Source organism: Scomber scombrus, chromosome 17, assembly GCF_963691925.1.
Source record: "Scomber scombrus chromosome 17, fScoSco1.1, whole genome shotgun sequence".
NCBI lineage: Eukaryota > Metazoa > Chordata > Actinopteri > Scombriformes > Scombridae > Scomber > Scomber scombrus.
Genome location: NC_084986.1, coordinates 12,961,246 through 12,980,148, shown reverse-complemented (window position 1 = coordinate 12,980,148; position 18,903 = coordinate 12,961,246). Strand labels below are relative to the sequence as shown.

At 40.5% G+C, this 18,903-nt stretch overlaps 1 protein-coding gene across 2 annotated transcripts; it reads right to left on the bottom strand.

Moving 5' to 3' along the window:
• Window positions 1-1,236: 1,236 nt before the first annotated feature.
• Window positions 1,237-16,669, bottom strand: LOC133997144 (WD repeat-containing protein 26). Of its 2 annotated transcripts, none has more exons than XM_062436675.1 (14): window positions 15,961-16,669; window positions 13,704-13,803; window positions 12,340-12,396; window positions 9,121-9,257; window positions 8,106-8,203; window positions 7,829-7,985; window positions 7,247-7,385; window positions 6,466-6,606; window positions 5,934-6,053; window positions 5,135-5,280; window positions 4,780-4,858; window positions 4,530-4,659; window positions 3,962-4,156; window positions 1,237-3,675 (listed from the first exon to the last, which is right to left on the bottom strand). In XM_062436675.1, the coding sequence occupies exons 1-14, from the start codon at window positions 16,263-16,265 to the stop codon at window positions 3,650-3,652; spliced, it is 1,830 nt and encodes a 609-aa protein (XP_062292659.1). In that variant the 5' UTR covers window positions 16,266-16,669; the 3' UTR covers window positions 1,237-3,649. The 2 variants fall into 2 exon arrangements, with proteins under 2 accessions (XP_062292659.1, XP_062292660.1); XM_062436676.1 differs by having other exon boundaries at window positions 6,466-6,603.
• Between the last annotated feature and the right edge of the window lie 2,234 nt (window positions 16,670-18,903).

The following is an 18,903-nucleotide window of genomic DNA, read 5'->3' as shown; positions in this document are numbered from 1 at the left end:
CTGAGGATAGCCTCTTCCCAGATGGTCTGGCCACAGACATTGCTTTCAAGACATTTAAAAATAAATGACTGAATACAAAGTAGAATTATGACAGAAACTCAACCCAGTGTTTTCTACTGGAAAACCCCCAGACACATGCTTTGCCAAAAGCAGTGATTCAGGGCCAACTGGGATCTACACGCCTTCAAGATGGATGGGAGAAATGGGTAATCTGGGTATCAGATGGTTGTCCGAAATTGGTACTGGGGGGGCTTCACAATCTCCTGCCCCATCAAACTTTCATGGGCCTTTTTTTTTTTTCAAAACCCTGAATGCTTTATTAAAAAATATGCATACATAACACTTTTCCTACACAACAATACAAAACAGTACAATCACTTTTGTAAATAACACGTGAACGCAAACCCACACATCACCCCATCCCGCCCTAGCCCAAGGAACTTAGAGATGCTACAGTAAGCCCTTAGTATTCCCCACCCAGCCCCCTACCCACCACCACCACCTCTGAGAGAGAAATAAGACATAGTTAAATCAGAAACAACTCCCTTGGTAAACTCAGACAAAAAAAACAGAGTAGACACCAGGTTGCATACAGACATAGCATTTGCCACCAGCAAAGTGAATAATGGGCTCGACTGAAACGCTTTTTTGTGTTATCAAGTGTGTATTGTTTGCCTCAAGTCTTCTGACGTAACATAGAGAGCGGAAGAGTCCGTTCTGCAGTCCGGGAGTTGAGATAGAGGTTTTCAGAGTGAATATCAGACCATGACATACATAACCTACAGGAAACACCACCGAGTGCCTCAAGTGATTTGGCTTTGATAAAGGATAGATAAGTGGTAACTGCCAATCAACAATGGCACACCAAGAGAGATTTCGGTCAATTACACAGACATGCGGTGAAATAGATTTTCACATGAAGGAAACTCTTTAAAGGCGAGGGGTGGATAGTTAGAACCTGATTGATAAAAGGTAACACACTTCCTAAAGACTCTTCCCACTCCTATTGGCATCGGTGTTACTGTGCATATTCATTTGAAATAGTAGTGGTATATAAAATGCAACTGAATAAGAAGAAATGAATGAGAGAAAAAAAAGAAGAAATATATATATATATATATATATATATATATATATATATATATATCTATATATCTATCTATCAATATATATATAAAAATAAATAAAAGAAAGATGAGGGATTATAAAGATTTAAAAAAAAAAGAGGACTCCAAATGTCTGGTTATATTTTAATATGATCATACAGGGATAGAGGTCAACCAAAAATGATATAATGTGAACAAAAAATTTAAGTAACAAAAAGTTCAATAAAAACAGACAGAAAAGCACTGTTTTTAAACATTTTTTTTTTTTTTTTTTTTTTTTTACTGTATATCAGTCTGTAGCAAATAGTCATTACATACCCTGAAAAAGGGAAGAAGAAAGCTTTGAATGGTGCACTGAATAACTTGGCTGGAGAGCAAGGGGGTTAATGCTGAATTATCTCTAAGCTCCAACAGTGGTACCCTCGAGATGAGGCCGCTACGCCTTTTATGCGCGAGTTTGAGCTTTACAATGTCTAAAAGTTACTCAGTCACTGTTTTTTTGGGTGCATAGAGGCATAGTGAGGGCTTGATTCCCTTAGCAATCTCCTGTTAGGTTTTAAGTCTTGGCCAATGCAACATTTTAATCAGAATGGCGAGTGTGGCAACCATATGAGAACCTAAGACCATTGCAGTAGGTGCGTGACAGCGAAAAGACCACTCAAAGTGCAGCGGAGGTGTCATACATACTGAAGGTGTGTGCGCAAGTGTATGAACGGGAAGGCAGTTTGTGTGTGTGCGTGCATGTTTTAAGGATTGCAACAACACTCGCTTTAACACTGTGGGCTCAGAGCGTAGTTCTGGTTACTGGTGCCTCTTCTCTCTTGGGCTGCGCTAACTACTCGTCCAATAATTACAATCATTAACTTCAAATATGAAATTACCCTTTGCTAATAACACAACACTTTACAGCTTTTTGAAGCATGCCTCGTTCAAATTGCTCTTTTAAATTTTCTTTCCCCCACAAAGATGATTCAATGCCAATAACTCAGTGCCGTTTGAATGCCACGTGGTAAGGAGAAGAAATTCTATTGTAAAAATTAAAGCCCCAGATTAAAAAAAAGTTTCTCTTTACGAAATGGCTCTCATGTATTCTTTGTTCCACAGATAGAGGTCCCTATGGGGCTTTGGATAACTTAGAATTGGTTTAAAATCCTCTTTACAATTTTACTATGGGATTAGGAGCACAGGGAGGAGGGTTGGGGGAGGAGGGAGCGAGAATCTTCTGCTGGTGTGAATTGAACACACATACAAAACACGCGCCAATTAAACCTGCACCCACAAATGTCAACTCTCACACAAATGTGTGCATGCATAATCGCTCTCAATCACACACTCTCTCTATCACACTCACACACACACACACACACACACACAGAGGAGAGACAGCAGTCACTAATGTGCAATGTAAGTTGCACTTGAACTCTTTCACATCTGAAAGCATGTCTTTTGAGAAAGGTCATAGTATATGTCCTGACAGTGGAAACCCCACCTCACCCTCAACGTCTGACCCCCCCCCCCCACCCACCATTGATATGTGACCTGTCTGTCCTTCTCCTTTTAGGCAGATGTAATGGAGTTGTGCGGTAGCTAGCTCGACAGAGGGATGAGGGGGGGCTGTCAGTTGGAAACATTACAGCGACTGTCCTTGTTAGAAGTTAAATTAAGGAATAAAAAGTTTGTTTTCCTAATATCGAGAAACAAAGTGGAATCTTCACGCTAAAGCTTTCCACGGGCACTACTTGAGCTAAGATTCACCTCTTAAATTAGAATAATGCTATGACTATCATAAAAAAATCCAACATTTAGCATAGCCTTTTTTGTATTCTTTGTCAGCTGGTCTGTCAGTCAAGTGTTTTTATGGTGGATTTTCAGCGTCTGTCCAACAGATCGAATGCGAAGAATATAGCAAGATAGAGGGGAAGAGGAAAACATACATACAGAAGAGTTGCTATATCCCCCTATGCACCATCCTCCCCCAACAACACCCCACCCTTGTCCATGGAGACATTATACAGGAACGTGAGAGACAAACAGGCAGATGTAGTCCAATGAGTAGACAGCTGGTCTGCGGTGTCCGTCTGGAGGCATCACAGGGACTTGATGTGCTCCGGGCCCAAGGTGGAGGGTGGGTTTCCTTGGAAACTCTGGGAGGACCTGGCATGGCTGTGGCCATGCAGCGAGATGGAGGAAGAAGGGTCAGTTGGAGGAGGAGAACAGCCGTTATATCTCACCAGTGGATGACGGTTGTATCCCGTTGGGCGTTTGACTGGTTTTCCAGGCCTCTGGGTCGGGATCAGGTTTTGGATGAGGACCTGAAATTTCAGAGTGTCCGTCATCACCTCCACCATTTTGTCTAGGCCAGCCAGGAGACGATTTTTTTTCTCACTTTTGTTTGCTCTTTTGTCTTGGTGGCTTTTGTTTGTTTTTCTTGACTTGCTTTGGGTTGGTGTTAGATTTTATTCGCGCCCATTAAAATTATATTTTTATCGTAGAATTCTTGGATTGTTGTTAAAGAGAGATGTCATCTGCTCCATCAGTGACTATCAACTGTCCATGTTACTGCAGTTCTCTGAGGAGGAAAAAGAAAGTCAGTAAATATACAGAAAATTCAATACAACAGTAATGCTTTATCAAAAAGCTCCAACCCCTACTCTATACAATATATTTTACAATAGTTAATACAAAACTTTAAAAACAGATTTTGAAAGCTTTAATTGGAACAACAGTAGCTTTTAGCTCAAGTCCACCTGTCAACTATCTCAAGTAGCTAACAAAGCTTACTTGCACCAATAAACTTTAATTGCACAGTGGCAAAATGTTAATGTTATCACTGCTTGTGTAACAAGGAGACTTACCATTCAGTCCGTCCGCCTCTTGCGTGTCAAGGAAGGGTGCAGGACCCCAGACACGCACTGTGCCATCATCTGAGGCGGAAGCCATGAGTCCTGGGATGGCCGGGTTCCAGCTCACACAGTTAACGGTGCGTGTGTGGCCTGTTAGCTCCGCAATGGGCAGTTCACCACGCCGGTGCCAGATATACACTTTGTGGTCTGTGGAGAAAGGATGAAGAGGGCAACATAAAGATATACACAGAAGAAAATATCAGAGTAGGATAACTGCTACAGATTAGAGCAGCAACAGGTAAGGGAAATACTTTTTTTTCTTTTACAAGCCAATAACTTGTAAGGACAGATTTATGATAAGTCTGTTCATATGAGTCATTACTACTGCGCTGATCAGAAATGACAGAGTGCAATATGCAGTAACAAAAAAAAGAAAAAGAAAAGATAACTGCTATAACCTTAAAACACAAGCACCATGACACACAAACTCTTAGTACTACAGTGTATTATAAGGTACAGCACCCTCAATGGGGGTATCGTAACATTTAATATTTTGCTCTGCAGCGCTCTCTGAATGTACCTTCGCTGCCACTGGCAATAAAGTCTTCGTTATGTCCTCCAAAGCAGGAGTGGATGGTGTAGAAGCCCTGGGTCACACCTTGGTACTTCCTGACCAGCACCCGGTCCTGTAGGTCCCACAGGTGCACTCCCTACAAAACATTGTGTGGGAACGGACTATTAATTACCGAAATATCCTGTATTCTGGTCTCAAAACAATGCTGAGGTAAAAGTTGTACAATACATGCAGAGGAGTTGGTCAAAAGGCTCACCTGAGTTGCTACATTTAACAAAGCTAATCTTCCGTTCTTTGAAACAGTAAAAGACATGATAGGGTGGTCCTCCTGAACTCTGTAGAGAACACGTAAACGAAACATAACCCAGTCAGTTACCGTGTTGTATAATGCAAATATGCAACAATATTACTGGAGATGACATGGAAGCTGATATCATTAGGACAAAGTTCACACAGTCCAACAGTATATAAAAGTTTAGACAGTGCTTGACTTGCACAATTTGTGACTAAATTATAGGTTACATGAGTTCACTTTCACTGTGGTTTTCCTTTTTTCAATCATGCATTTCACTTTGTATATTCACACAGGCGGCAGCACAGTTGACACATACATGTTTCTGTCCGTAAGGTCCTCAAAGTTGTATCCCCGGATACGTTGGTGGGTGTCCGAGGCCAGCACTGTCCTGCCATCACTCAGGCACCACAGGCACTGCACTCTCACGCCCTCCCAGGAGTCCAACAAGTTACCATCAAGGTCCTGATAACACAGACAGTGGATGAAGTGCTGGCTCAGATGATGATGCCACTAATCATCTTTCTTACTGTTCAGACTCTGACACATTTGGAGAAAATCTGAAAAAACATACTAGAATGTATTATTTTCCAAGTGTCCGAACATTTCAGATTCGATATGAGGCTTACAAATATAGACCAGCCCATTCCAGAATAATATGGCTTCTCATACAATACCATTAAAACAGCTGCACATTTTGGCATTTCCACAATGCTTTTGCAGTTTGACACATTTTTATAAATGTGTGACAAGTTAAAATATTTATTTCTGGCAATCTACATAAATTGTCAACTGCACAGAGACCTGTTAAATCACAAAAAAACACAAGCATGTACCATCATGCCAGTGAAATGTGAACAACCCCCCCCCGCACACACATGCCTTTATGGGTTCATCAGGTTAATGACCAGCAAATCAATACATAGATACAGGATCCAATTATCTTGAGGCTGTCTGTTTAAGGTAAGAGCAACACTCCAGCGTGTCATCCAGCTGCCATACATATACAATGACTCATATACTCCCCTCTCCAGGCATTCAGCACTGATTGAATACAGAAGTGATACATAACTCTCCAGAGGAAAAAAAGGACAAAGAAATATGAATACAACACTTACACATTGATAGAACTGTCCCCTCTGTCCTCCAGTGACAAAGCGTTTGCCGTCAGGGTTCCAGGCTACACTGGTCAGACTGTCTTCATGGGACTGGGACATTTTGGTCCGCAGCTCCCCCGTCTGGTCAACAGGAGGATCGACAGACGTAGAGGGAGAGCAGAAGAGAGGAGAGAAACAGGGGGAGGGGAAATAGAAGGAAGAAACATAAAATAAGAATGGGGGAGGGGTACATAAAAGGAAAGGGGAGGGACAGGGATGGGAGGAGAGGTCATTGAGTACACACTCTAGAGCATATCTATAGGGGGCTTGAGGCATGTTTTTCTCTGAGGGAGCCACTTGTTTACTGAATTTGAAGGACATTTCACAATTCTTACAACAATGGTACTCTGCTTTTCTACCTGTTTTCAGCGTCATGTGCATTGTTAAAACGGTGGCTGGCATATTGTGACCCTATTGATTTAAAGTCATCATAAATATAGGATTATTTAAAGCTTGAAACAGAACTGTGTGGAACAGTGTGTCTAAATGTTACCTGAACGTTCCAGAGCCAGAGCTCGGAGCAGTCATCAGGTCCACAGGCGATCAGGTTGGTGTCATCTGGACTCCAGGCTAAGTAGGAGACTCCGTATGCATGGCCCTCCAGAGTTCGCAGCAGCTTTAGCTGATGACTCTCCTACACAACGAAGGACGATAATAACATATATTCACACTCACACTGAAGACTTTGCCCTTTTATGCGGTGATGCTAAGATTACAAGTATTCAAAGCAAAGTCAAACAGGTGCAAATTGGTTGGAAAGAAGTGACATGAGTGGAAAAACTCAACAAGCCTCCAGACTGCTCCAAATGTATAAGTAAACTCAGTTGGCATTAAAGTCAAAAGAGCCTGAGCCAACTATGAAGAAGCTGGAGGCTTTTAGTTCTCCCTTACATAAACGATGCAAATGTGTTATGAATACTAATAAATCTGAGATGCATACATCTAAGGGCTAAAAGACCGCTGACAGTATCTATGCAGATACTCTTCATTATGGTAAAAAACTACTTCAAAGATACTACACTGTATTATACTAAATGCTCTTAATAATGTTTGTTTAACCACACAAATATTACCAACAGGTTTAGGTTATTCATATGGCTATTTACACACAGCTTCGTGTGTTTACATACATAAAATAAAAACTACCAAGACAAATCTGACTGCAAATAAACACGTAAAAGCCATAACCACCACATTCCTGCTGGGTAATTTTAGCTGTCTTAAATCATAAAACAGGGGTAGTGTGTGTTTATTTAAATATCTCTCACACTCACCGGGTCCACTTGCCAAATAATGACAGTAGTGTCTTTGGAGCCAGTGGCTAGTTTGGTGCCATCATTTGAGAATTTGCAGAACCACACCTCATTACAGTGCTCCGTCAGAATCTGCTGGGTATAACAGGGGAACTGCTTCCTATGACACGTAAGAAGACTGTGGGTTAAAATCTTCATTGTGTACGTAAGCAGTGTTAGCTCTTCTTATATGGTCTGTATCTTAATATGGGGCCATAACAGTAAAATTAAGTATACAACAAAGGGCAGCGATAGGGGGGAAAAAATTAGAAAGATTAAAACTTAGGAAACAACAAGATACAGTAGCACAGCAAGTAAAATGAAGCCATAAAAGGAGAGCAAGACACCAGAGACATAAAAATCAAGAGGGTAAATCAGCTAAACCTTCCAACACAGTAGACAACATTTTGGCAACACAAGGCAAGCTTTTCAGTGCATGCCCCTTAACATTTTAGTTTTATAACAGAAGGTCAACTGACACATCCATTATAAGATGCCGCAGTATGATTACTTAGCGCCGAGTCCATAGGGTCTTGAGCTGCAATCTGGTTACGCAGTACTGACCTGCTGCAGACGTGGTCGAGGAGCAGAGAGACTGAGTCCAGGTTATTGTCTAGCTTGGTGTTATGATACAGGCAGCGGTCCCTCTGTAGCTCCACTGCTTGCCGCAGCAGGGTCTGCAGCCGCCGTGGGGGCAGCATCACAGAGGGGGGCAGGTATGCTACAGGGAGAGATAAAACCAGACAAGTTCATCCTGCATTTGGATCATGTGTGCTGTAGTATTGTAGGCAGGCAGTGCCTGTTAGCTCTACAGAGTCAGTGTATGAACCCGTCTCCTCACTCTGTAATTTGTCCAGCAGTCGGCAGCGTGAGGCAGTGCCCTTGCCCTCCCACTCTGCCTTGGCCCTCAGGTCCTCAGCGTGGCTACACATTAAGTACCTGCAAGAAGACACAAGCACGCAGCTAAAGTGAAAATGACGAACACAGAGATTAAACAATGACAGACACAGCAAGATAATCACAAAATAATACAACTGAAAAAATAATAAGTTGTGAATTGTCACAAAATAGTAATTACTATGGTGGGAAACAGTGTTAAGAACAGATTACTCAAAACAACAGTAGTACTACACCCAGTGGAGAACAGATCCGATTTAATACACGTGAACAACAAATTTGAATTTAACATCTAGTGGTTAGAAATCCTATGTGCTGTTAAATGAAGAAACTGAGTGCACTGAATTCAGGTTTTGAGAAATGGGATGACAGAAATGTGTTGACAGCGTCAAGGGCACATTTGGATGCAGCTGAATGACTGACCTAAGACAAGTGACAGATCAATAAATTATTCAGTCAATTGAGTGACAGAATGCTAAGAAGAACAAGCTTGTAGGTAGTGTTGAGTGATCGATGCCCACTAATTGATTACGTAGTGGAATGAGAAGAATTTGTTTGGTGCTGAGCATTGATCAGACTGTGGATTAGATGATCCTATAGCTAGTGACACCATGTGTCAAAGAACAGATTAGAAGTATAATATGTATATTGAAGAACCAACTTAATAATAAACTAAAGATCACTGAGGAACATTGATCCAAGCTATTGATTTTTAAAACGTTGTGGAAGCAACATAAAATTTGGCACGTGATTCACCAAGTAAGACTTCATTTTAGTCCAATCTAAACTTTTACTGTATAGTCCGCTTGCCACAGCTGTATATTTAGTGACTACAGAGGTATCTGAGAGGTACAGTATAGTGTATACTGCAGCTGTGTGTAGGTGAGTGTTAACACAAACAGGGTCAACTCTCTGATGAATGCTATGAGAAAGATGGAAAATTAGAACAGTAGTAGTACCCGCTGAGTACGTGGATGCGATCTGTGTTGTACTTGAGTGGCGTCAGCTCTCCTCGTAACACCTGCAGAGCCTCCAGGACTTTGCCATCCTCCAGATATTCGAGGTACTTCTGCTGCAGCAGCAAGAACTTCATACGCTGAGTAGAGGAGCAGAAAAGGTGGACAAAGATTATAAAGTGTAAGTATATAGAAAAGATTTTAAAAGGAAGAAGACAATTTTCAACCACTGAAAACCAATCAGCCGACAGCAGCTAGTCTGCTTGACTACAGATGCACATATAAACCTGCAAAAATAAATCAACTTCTTCTAAAATTAATGCATGCCATCAAAACTTGAGGTCGTGGTAGCTTATTGCAAGGCTGCATGTTCTCATTATCAGAATATATTTATAGATGTAACTGAGACATATGGTTATGTTGACATAACAGTCTACTTCCTTTATAATGAAGACCACTGGCAAGTGTTTACCAGTTCCTTCTGATGTTTAGCACTGTGGAATTAAAAGGAAACTTTGTTAATTTTTTAACTGGCATTGTATCATTAGTCTGGGTATTATGCAAATGTTTAATTTCCCTCCATGTTGCCTGCACCCAGAGCTCCCAGCTCATCTGCAGACAAATGTCTGCCGAGTGATGCAAAACACATTATCCAGCAGACTTTTGGAGATCCACACTAGACTACAAACTACGTTTCCTCATTTTCAATAGTGGTGCCTTCAAGGATGGTAAAATGTGGCTCTCCCCAAACACTACCGTCTGCAGTGTTACGCCAGCGATAAGAAAAGCATCACACTACTAAATACTTTAAAATATCAGTATATTTGAAAGGACACTAGTTTCATGATACAAGGCTGAAAATCGTACTGCTGAATCAGACATAACAGAGTCTGGAAGAGGAAGCGACATCCAGACTGGAGGGACTTCACAGCCTCGGCTAAGCTAAGCTGCTAAATGTCTCCAGGATTCATGCAGAAGAGCTGAATCTAACACAACTATCTTTACAATATAATGTCAGAGCAGAGATGTGGTATAACAATTTATGAGGCAGAATATAGTGCTGTGTAATCAGATAAAACAGCGTATGGAAGAGGAAGCGACCACCAAACTGGAGCGATGTAGCAGCCGCAGCCTGATTTCAGTTACAGAGTTTCTCCATAATCTTAACAATAAACACAAATAAACAACTAGCTCTACAATTTAACATCAGAGAAGAGATGTGGTGTCACTATTACAACATATGGAGGCTGAATATAGTCCTGTGCAATCAGACAAGGAATCGACCACAGGAGCTATAACTGCGTCAGTCGAGGCTGCTGCAGTAAGACTGAAGCCTGGTGAGGATCATCAGGAGGACGGAGACAGGCTGAAACTACGTGCTGCAACAAACTTTGAGCTGCTTTGGTAAATCTGACAGATTATTATGGCTGAATCCAGCTTTGAGCACAATCTGTTCTGGCTCATCGTCGTCCAAAACAAGTAAAAGAAGAAGCGGTTAGTTAGAAACTCCAGTATGATATATATCCAGAGCAAAGATAACGCTGCTCACTTTGTCTTTAGTTGTAAACGCAACATGGGTAGCTCACTGGAAGCTGATTGGATAAGACTTGCTCAAAGCATTCTGGTTGTTGTAGTTTTTCCATTAAGAGCAGTATGGGGAATCTAAAGCCTTTTTCCTCAGTTTCTCTAGTCAATGGGAATCAATTTCAAAAATAATTAAACATTTCTACTACATACGTGACCTAGTTTTAAAATACCATCAAATTCACTGTGATTAATTTCTCCTTAAAGAGTCTTTATCTTATCTCAGGTATGCAGCATGAACTGCGGCCTTGCAAACACAGTAAGACCTACCTCACACAGATAAAGAAGGAGAACATCCACCCACAGGAGTGCATCTCCTGAACAACTGAACCTGTGGTACACTGCGAGTAAAGTGCCTCCTAGCACTGCAGTGAAAACCATGTTGACAATGACAACACTAACCTGCTACAACTCTAGACCTAAAATGGCTACCCCCACATTGCAGATACAGATGAAGATCAACAACTACAACCACTCTCTCAATAACCCAGCTGGCAATAGAAACCAGACAGAGAGACGCAGGCACTTAACGAACACTGTAAAGCATGTTGTGTTATAATCTTCACACTACCACTTTGTTTAGTATAAAATAAATGTATTCTTTTAATCATTCTGTACAAACAAAAATTGATACAAGCAGTCTTACAGATGTCCAACAAACTTAGAATTTGAAGAGAAGGCTAAATATGTTTCTAAATTATTTTATTCTTTGTTCACTGAGATTTTCCTGGATCCATCTTTCCAACATTCCCATTAATTATATTTTTTCCCAGCTGTGAGTAGCTTCTGTATTTACACTGCTCATTGCATTGTGGAACAATATCACATTTAAAATAAATAAATCGGAAAAAATTTGCAAGCATGTTGAAATACCTGATTATACTTTCAGCACTTTTTCAGTGTAAAGATCCTTAAAACCCTGTTAGATTAGATCTATTAATTGTGAGAGTGGGGCAAATCAATTGTGGTTACACTCTCACAAAGGCATCTGAATTAACGATATCTCAAATACATATAAAGAATCTTCATTCAATCATATCCTCCTGAAAGTCTTAGTGACAGTAAAAAACTACAGGCTTATTTTCAGTCCATTCATTTTAACCCTTTAAACATCAGGAGTGGAAAATGAGATGTGAAAATTATTCTTTTTATTTACTTTGATGTTACTAGTTATCTCATTTGCACCTAAGTAAACATTTCCACAAATAATTAAAAAAATATTTTGTATATTTTGGATTTTATAAATTGTATCTCCACCAGGATGCGTTGACCCTCTTAAGGTATAAATGCATATATAATGCATATATAATGCATATATATATATATATATATATATATATGTATGTGTATGTATGTTTCTCCTGGCGCACGTTGCCTGTTTAAGGGTTAACCAATCAAAGGACACTGTGGTGGTTTTAAAAATCATGCTTGCCACTGAATAGAGACATATTTTGCTTAAAAAAAATTAAATCACAAACTCATTCCCTAAAGCGAATGCGGTGTCCATTTGTGCTGCAACAATTTCTGAGGCGCGATCCAGAACATTTTGCATCCAGCGTTCGACAACAAGAACCTGCGGCCTCGCATTATAACGGCATCGTTCTAGAAACTGTTCAGGTTTGGGTAAAGGGAGCTTACCACAATAGCGTTGGGCGAATGCATCAGTGCTCTCAGCTCATTGAGATCATTCTCAGCCTGGACCAAAACAAAGAGAGGGTGATGGAGGGGAGAGACAGAGAGAGAAATAGTTAGCTCAGCAGTTTTCATGCTTGCACAGAAAAAAAGAAGAAAAAAAAACCTCATGACATGAGCTGTAATACAGATCTTATTCAGGAAGAGTAAATTAATAATAATGGAAGTCGTGTTAAATGCTGTGATTATAATTCTAAAAGATAACATTAAAAACAACCTTGATGTTTACAGGTTCTGGTGGCTATGAAAAAACACTGGCTTTTACTACTCTGCTAGTTAACTTGAGCAGTGTAATCAAAAAGTAAGTGGCTAGTTTGCTGTTGGCTACGGCCGGCCAAACACATCCAAAGATTTACCATCGTTTGGCTCGAAGCTGGTGCTAAATTCCCAGCCTGCAGCACTGACATGGATGGGTTCATTATTCCTGAAGATTCACAGGGCCATTTTAATAAGATGTGCACTTTTATAAGCCTCAGCTCTAAAATGTTGGAATGAGAATTCAGCATCAAGAACGGGGTAATACAATTAAGACCGGTGATTTAAAAGCCAATTACATGAAAACTATTTTGAATGTGCAAATGCATAAAAATGTTTTTGAAATCCACATTATTTGGTCTAATGGAGCACTCACAATACTGCAATAATGCTCCACTGTGCCTCAGGTTGTCACTTTAACATTAATTTTGGCTTTAAGATAAGATAAGATACATAACGGGCATACCTTGTAATTGTGTTACGAGACTTTTCAGTACAAACAAATAATTACTTTAAGCATGAAACCCTCGCTAAGACCAAGCAAACATTATTCTCAACCACAAGAAGTCAGGATTTTTCCAAACAAGCTCTCGGTATTAATGAGTATAAGCAGATGAATGTATCCTTCTGACAAACAGGATAAATTATTTTAATTCTGTGGTTGGCTACTACAGAATTAATATTAGAGCTATGTACACTTAAGATGTTGTTCTTCTAAAGTCGAATATCACTTTATTAAGAGCTCAAGAAAATTTCATTTTTAATTCAAGTTTTCCACAGGTAAGTGTCAGCAATGTGTATCACACTTATCTGACACAGATAAAGCAAACCATTCAGACCACTTTACGTACTTAACCTGTGTCATGTTTGCTTTTGTAAATAAGTCATATGAGATCAATTTGATCTGCAATCATATACATCTGTCTACTTCTTTCTTGACCAAAGAAGCTCTTCATGTCACAGTGTGCAGAGGACAGATCACTAGGAAGGACCCACGATTCCCTCTCTACCAAAAAATGATTGCTATTACGTCACCATGGTAACCCAAGACTAACCTTGTCCCACTCCCCCTCCATGACATGGTTGCGGAACTTGGTAGCAGAGGGGTGCTCCAGTCTGCAGCCTGATTCCTGCATCAGCAGGTCCACTGTCTGACTGCAGCGAGAAACATAGAGAGACAGACACAGACAGAGAGAGAGGGAGAGAGAGGGGCAGACAAAGTTAGGCAGACATACAGACACAACACAGAAAGAATAAAAGAAAGATGAGGATGCTTTTAAAACTGAAGAATCAGTGTTATTTTGAAAAGTTATCTTGTGATTGTAGAAAGTGGCATTTAAAGGCAGATTATTCATCTTTTGTTAATTGTATGTGGCATTTTCACCATGTCAGATTACGTTATATTTACAAGGATAGCAAGTTGTTGAGTAGGAGATCCACAACAATAACTTTAGCACAGGGATAATATTAGCGTCATTAGCTGACAATGGCACAAAGGCATTTTTGTGGCCAAGATGGTCTGGAGGAGGCCAGCCAGGAGCCGTATTGTCATTGGAGCATTATTTGTGGACAGCATGAGGTCCGACGACGTGAATCGAGCTTCCGCTGCAGTTGAGTTGACATCAGCCTGTCAACCATGAACCATAACCATCTGTTCAAACACCACATCTCTACAAACTCCACCACGACAAACAGGTCTGATGTGGTATGTGTGTGTGTGTGTGTGTGTGTGTGTGTGTGTGTGTGTGTGTGTGTGTGTGTGTGTGAGAGATAATGGAGGTGCGTTGAGGATGTGGGATAACTGACACCTTCAGCATGATGACATCATTCTCAGGTATCAATGGAGTGGCGCAGCAGCTCTCTGTTGAGCCTCTCATCCAGCTGGCTGCTAACACTGATTTCACTTGCGTTTCCCCAGCTGAAATGTAGGGGCTCTGTTTCATGCCAGCCAAAACCATGTACACCCCCACCCCCCCCCCCCCCCCCCCCCGGCTCTACCCACCCTCTCTGTAAACATACTGATGTTAGGCTGTCTTTCACAGTGCATTGTAATGGCAGCTACACTTTCTTAGCTGGTTGTCTATCCAATTGTGTCTACCACAGCCACATTGAAGAAGAAGAGGGCTAGACATACATTTTTTGAAAACCCCACTACGCTATAATTAGATTCAAGCACAGCCTTTCCATCTGAAACAGCTGGTAGAAGGCACATTCCTCAGCCGCCATGAAACCAACCGATTCTGTTCAATTTAGGGACCAAATGTCGCCCATGGTGCTGGCTGCAATCTTTAAATAAATAGGAGCCCTAATACATGCATGTCACTGCCTGTGACTGACTGCTGACACATTGATCTGACAGTGACAGCAAAAATGAAGACAGTAATCTTAGAAGAAAGTTATGTTTAGTGACACAGCTACATATAAAATAGGTGATTGATAATGATGGATTTAAAAAAAAAAAAAAAGAGTTGCTCGACATGACAGCTCAAGACGTACAAAGAGTGCACTGTGAAATACTAAAATAACCAGGACAGTTTTCATAACCACGCTCGTTATTACAGTGTGGTCGACCTCTTAATGCAACTATGCTATTATTTTTTTCTTCCCGAGGCTGGAAAAATGAAGGAAAAACACCATCAAGGCGAAAACCGACGTTGACAATCCCGCACATTAACATTTCCTTCACACAATTTTGCGCAACAGCTCTGGAAGCGCAAACAATATATAGATATATACTCCAAACTCAATCATCCTGTTTGTGTGGTTCATTAAAAATCAACCTGATTAAATCAATCTGCTTTTCAAAACACAACAAGTCAGCGGATGTTTGTTTTTGTCTGAATATAAAACGTTACTAACATTATAGATGATGTAATGCCTTTTATTCAATGCGAAATCGTTAACATTAATTAACACATCACGGCTTTCACCGTCACATAAAACACGGTTCAATCCTCTACTGATGTGTTTAGCAGCCAAATGTTTAAAAGCAGTTATTTTTGTTGTGATTGTGTAGCAGTTTAATGTCAGGACACAACACCTCAGCGCATGCTAAGTGCTGTTAGCGATCAAAGCTAACTGTTATTGTGCAAGATGGACCCCTTCTTTCTATCCGACTGCCGAGCTCACAGGCTAACTGCCCCATCCCCCAATGTTTGTGTCTGTCAAGCCGCACTAACAGCGCTTTTTACCCACTGCTATTTCGCAGTTTTACACAAAACAGCCATTAATTGAATCACACTTCGTATGCCCAACACGAACGTTAGGTGCTTTTGTGTGTTTTTCCTCGACTGACACATTGAATAAACTTACTTCAGCCCTAGTCCGTGGAGATGTTGCCCTATTAATCGTATGACATCTTCCTCCGCCTGCGAAAGTCGTTTTTTCTTTTTCAGAGAGCCGACCTCCGAGCTTGAAGCTGTGGAGGTAGCCGAAGTCCCCGTACCGGGCCCAGCTGAAGACCCGTTACTGGTACCGACACTATTCCCGTTGTCTGTGCTGGAAAGGAGCCCGTTGGAGTGGGTTCCGCCGGCCGAGGACGACTCTCCGTTTTGTGCGCTGTTTAGGCAGGAAAGCTCGGAGGATTCTTGTCCCTGTCCTGCTCCGTTTGCCTGCATACTGCTGCTGAGGTTGTTGACAACACTGCGGTTAAAGTGGATGGCAGAGGTGGCTTGAGAGTGTGTAGCAAGTCCTAAAACAACTCCAGAGAGGCCTGTTACAACTGCTGAAGCCCCGGGCTCTCCTGCTCCCTCCGCCGCCGAGGCTCGGTGCTTCTTCCGCGGGGGCGGCGACGCTCCGCCGGTGTCCGAGTCGGAGGAGGAGGAAGCGGAGGCCAGAGTTTCCTCACCGAGAGCGGCCGTGGTTAGAAGCCGGCGGAGCTCCGGGTGGGAAATGAAGACGTAGCTTCCAGATTTGAGGCCTCGTTGTGGGGCTCAGAGCGGACTGTCAGTGTGGAGGTTGTATCACTTAGCCCGTTTTTGTTGTTGTTTCTCTCCAAACAGCTGCAGCTCTAATGGAGTCCTGACGCCTTGACGTAACCGGAAATTCCTACACTACCATGCTTCCGGGTAGAATTTTAATCCAAGGTTGGCGCATGAGAATTAATTATCATAATAATGACCTGACAACAATAACACATCACATTAAAATTCATATCGATGTCTCCGGAGACTTGACTTTGATACAGCCTGAATTAAAAATGTGTGAACCTCAAATCGACCCTCCACAGGTGTCCAGTTTACCTCTCTAACTAATTAAACCACACACACCAATAATAATCTGATAATAACTATAATGTAATAATCAATAAATCACTAATAGACAAACGTAGACCCAGAATAATTATCTCTAAGAATATATTTACATTGTACCCAGGTAGAATCTATGCAAGTCATGGCCTGAAGGTTTTTAGAGTTATAGGGTATAGAGGTATATTAAATAAAAAGATGACACAATCAGACGACAACAACAACAACAACAACAACAACAAACAATAGATATTACTGATCTGACCATATGTAAAGAAGGAACACCATTCAATATAATGCACCCACGTACATCACCATCACCCACTATGACCTCAATAATAAAGTAAAATCATCACCTTCCTGACAATGTCAACAAAAACTGAAAATGTGTAAGCTTCATAAATGTAAAATGTATAGCAGAGCTGTTGTATGGATTGCATTAGATTGCACAGGTGTACCTAATATAGAGGCCAGTTAGTGTGTATATATAGCCACTATATACATAAATTATGCTTTCACTGGCTCATTCTACTGTATGACAAATGTATAATTTTGTTTATTTCATTATTTTTATTACCATACTCTTGTATGGTTGTGTTTGTGAGAGTTTGCAAGAGTTTGAGAGTCTGTAACTGTAACTAATCAAAGTCCATTTCTTGAACCAAATGTTACGAGAAAACTAGCTGACAAAGGCTGATCAAAGTCTTTTCGCTGCCATATGTGTAAACAGATAATTAATCAGGGGCTGAATAAATAAAGATTTTCTTTTAAAAAGTGGCTACAGAAACTTCTGCTGTATTTGTAATTCAATCAGTTACCACTAATCAGTTTTAATTACCATTCAGATTAAATAAATGAATGAAATTGAATGCATGTGGTACAGTTAACCCACTATTGTCTTGTATCAGTCCATACCTTTAGCATGGAAACACTGTAACAATAGCAAAACTACACGCTAAAATTTAGCATAGATAATTCATTCTTATTTTTCCAACAATACAAAATGCAACAATCAGTTTTACAAGAGAGGTTGGTGTCGTCATTTGAAATATAAATTGGGATTCTCTCTTTAATCAAGATTTTATTTCTGTCTTGAAATAATCAGCCATGATCGAATTAAATCCACAACACATTAAATATTTTACTTAATATTCAGTTACTGTTATACTTACTTCACTTATTTTGCCTGGTCAGAGCAAATCTCAGGACAGTGTGGTTGTTGACAGACAAAGTTTCTATTACAACTAAGGTGCAAAAGTTTTCATCTTTACCATTCCTATAGGTTTGTTGACTTTGTTGACTTAATTTCCAACATAGCCCCACCCACATTCACACTGAGCAGAAGTCTGGCGAGAATAATTGATAACAGCTGTTTGTGTGTGTGTGTGTGTGTGTGTGTGTGTGTGTGTGTGTGTGTGTGTGTGTGTGTGTTCGTGCCTTTAAGCCATCTAATTGGCAATTTATCTAATCATTACAGACTACTTCTCCATAAAAGCTGCACATGCATGTTGTGCAGATATGGCCCGTGTAGAGCCCTGGCACCTTTTAAAATCTAATTAAAGCTCTGCAATCAATGTGTTGGACGAAGAGACCACACAACAGACATAGCCCATCTAAATACCAATGCCACATGGCAAAATTAAATAAAAATCTCAAAAATGTAGTGCAAACAAGTTTAATTAACAGTATAAATACAGTGTGATCAAGCTACATTATTTTACAAAACCTGAGCTCAAGGTAAATCAACAACAGTAGTTTTAAATGTTTGTTTTAAAGGGCGCTCTATGAATCAAGTGCAAACAAGTCTTCAGTGCAGGACATCTGTGAATGCTGAATTATGAACAACTATACAAATAACTAAATAAATTTGTGTTCTTAAATTCCTTACTGTTGTAATAGTCATGATAGTTGTGTTGGTCTATGTCCTTATGTATGTTACATTGCTATAGAGTTTATGAAAAAGGGATATGTAGAATAAACTGTGCCTATGAGAGAAATGTAGCAAAAC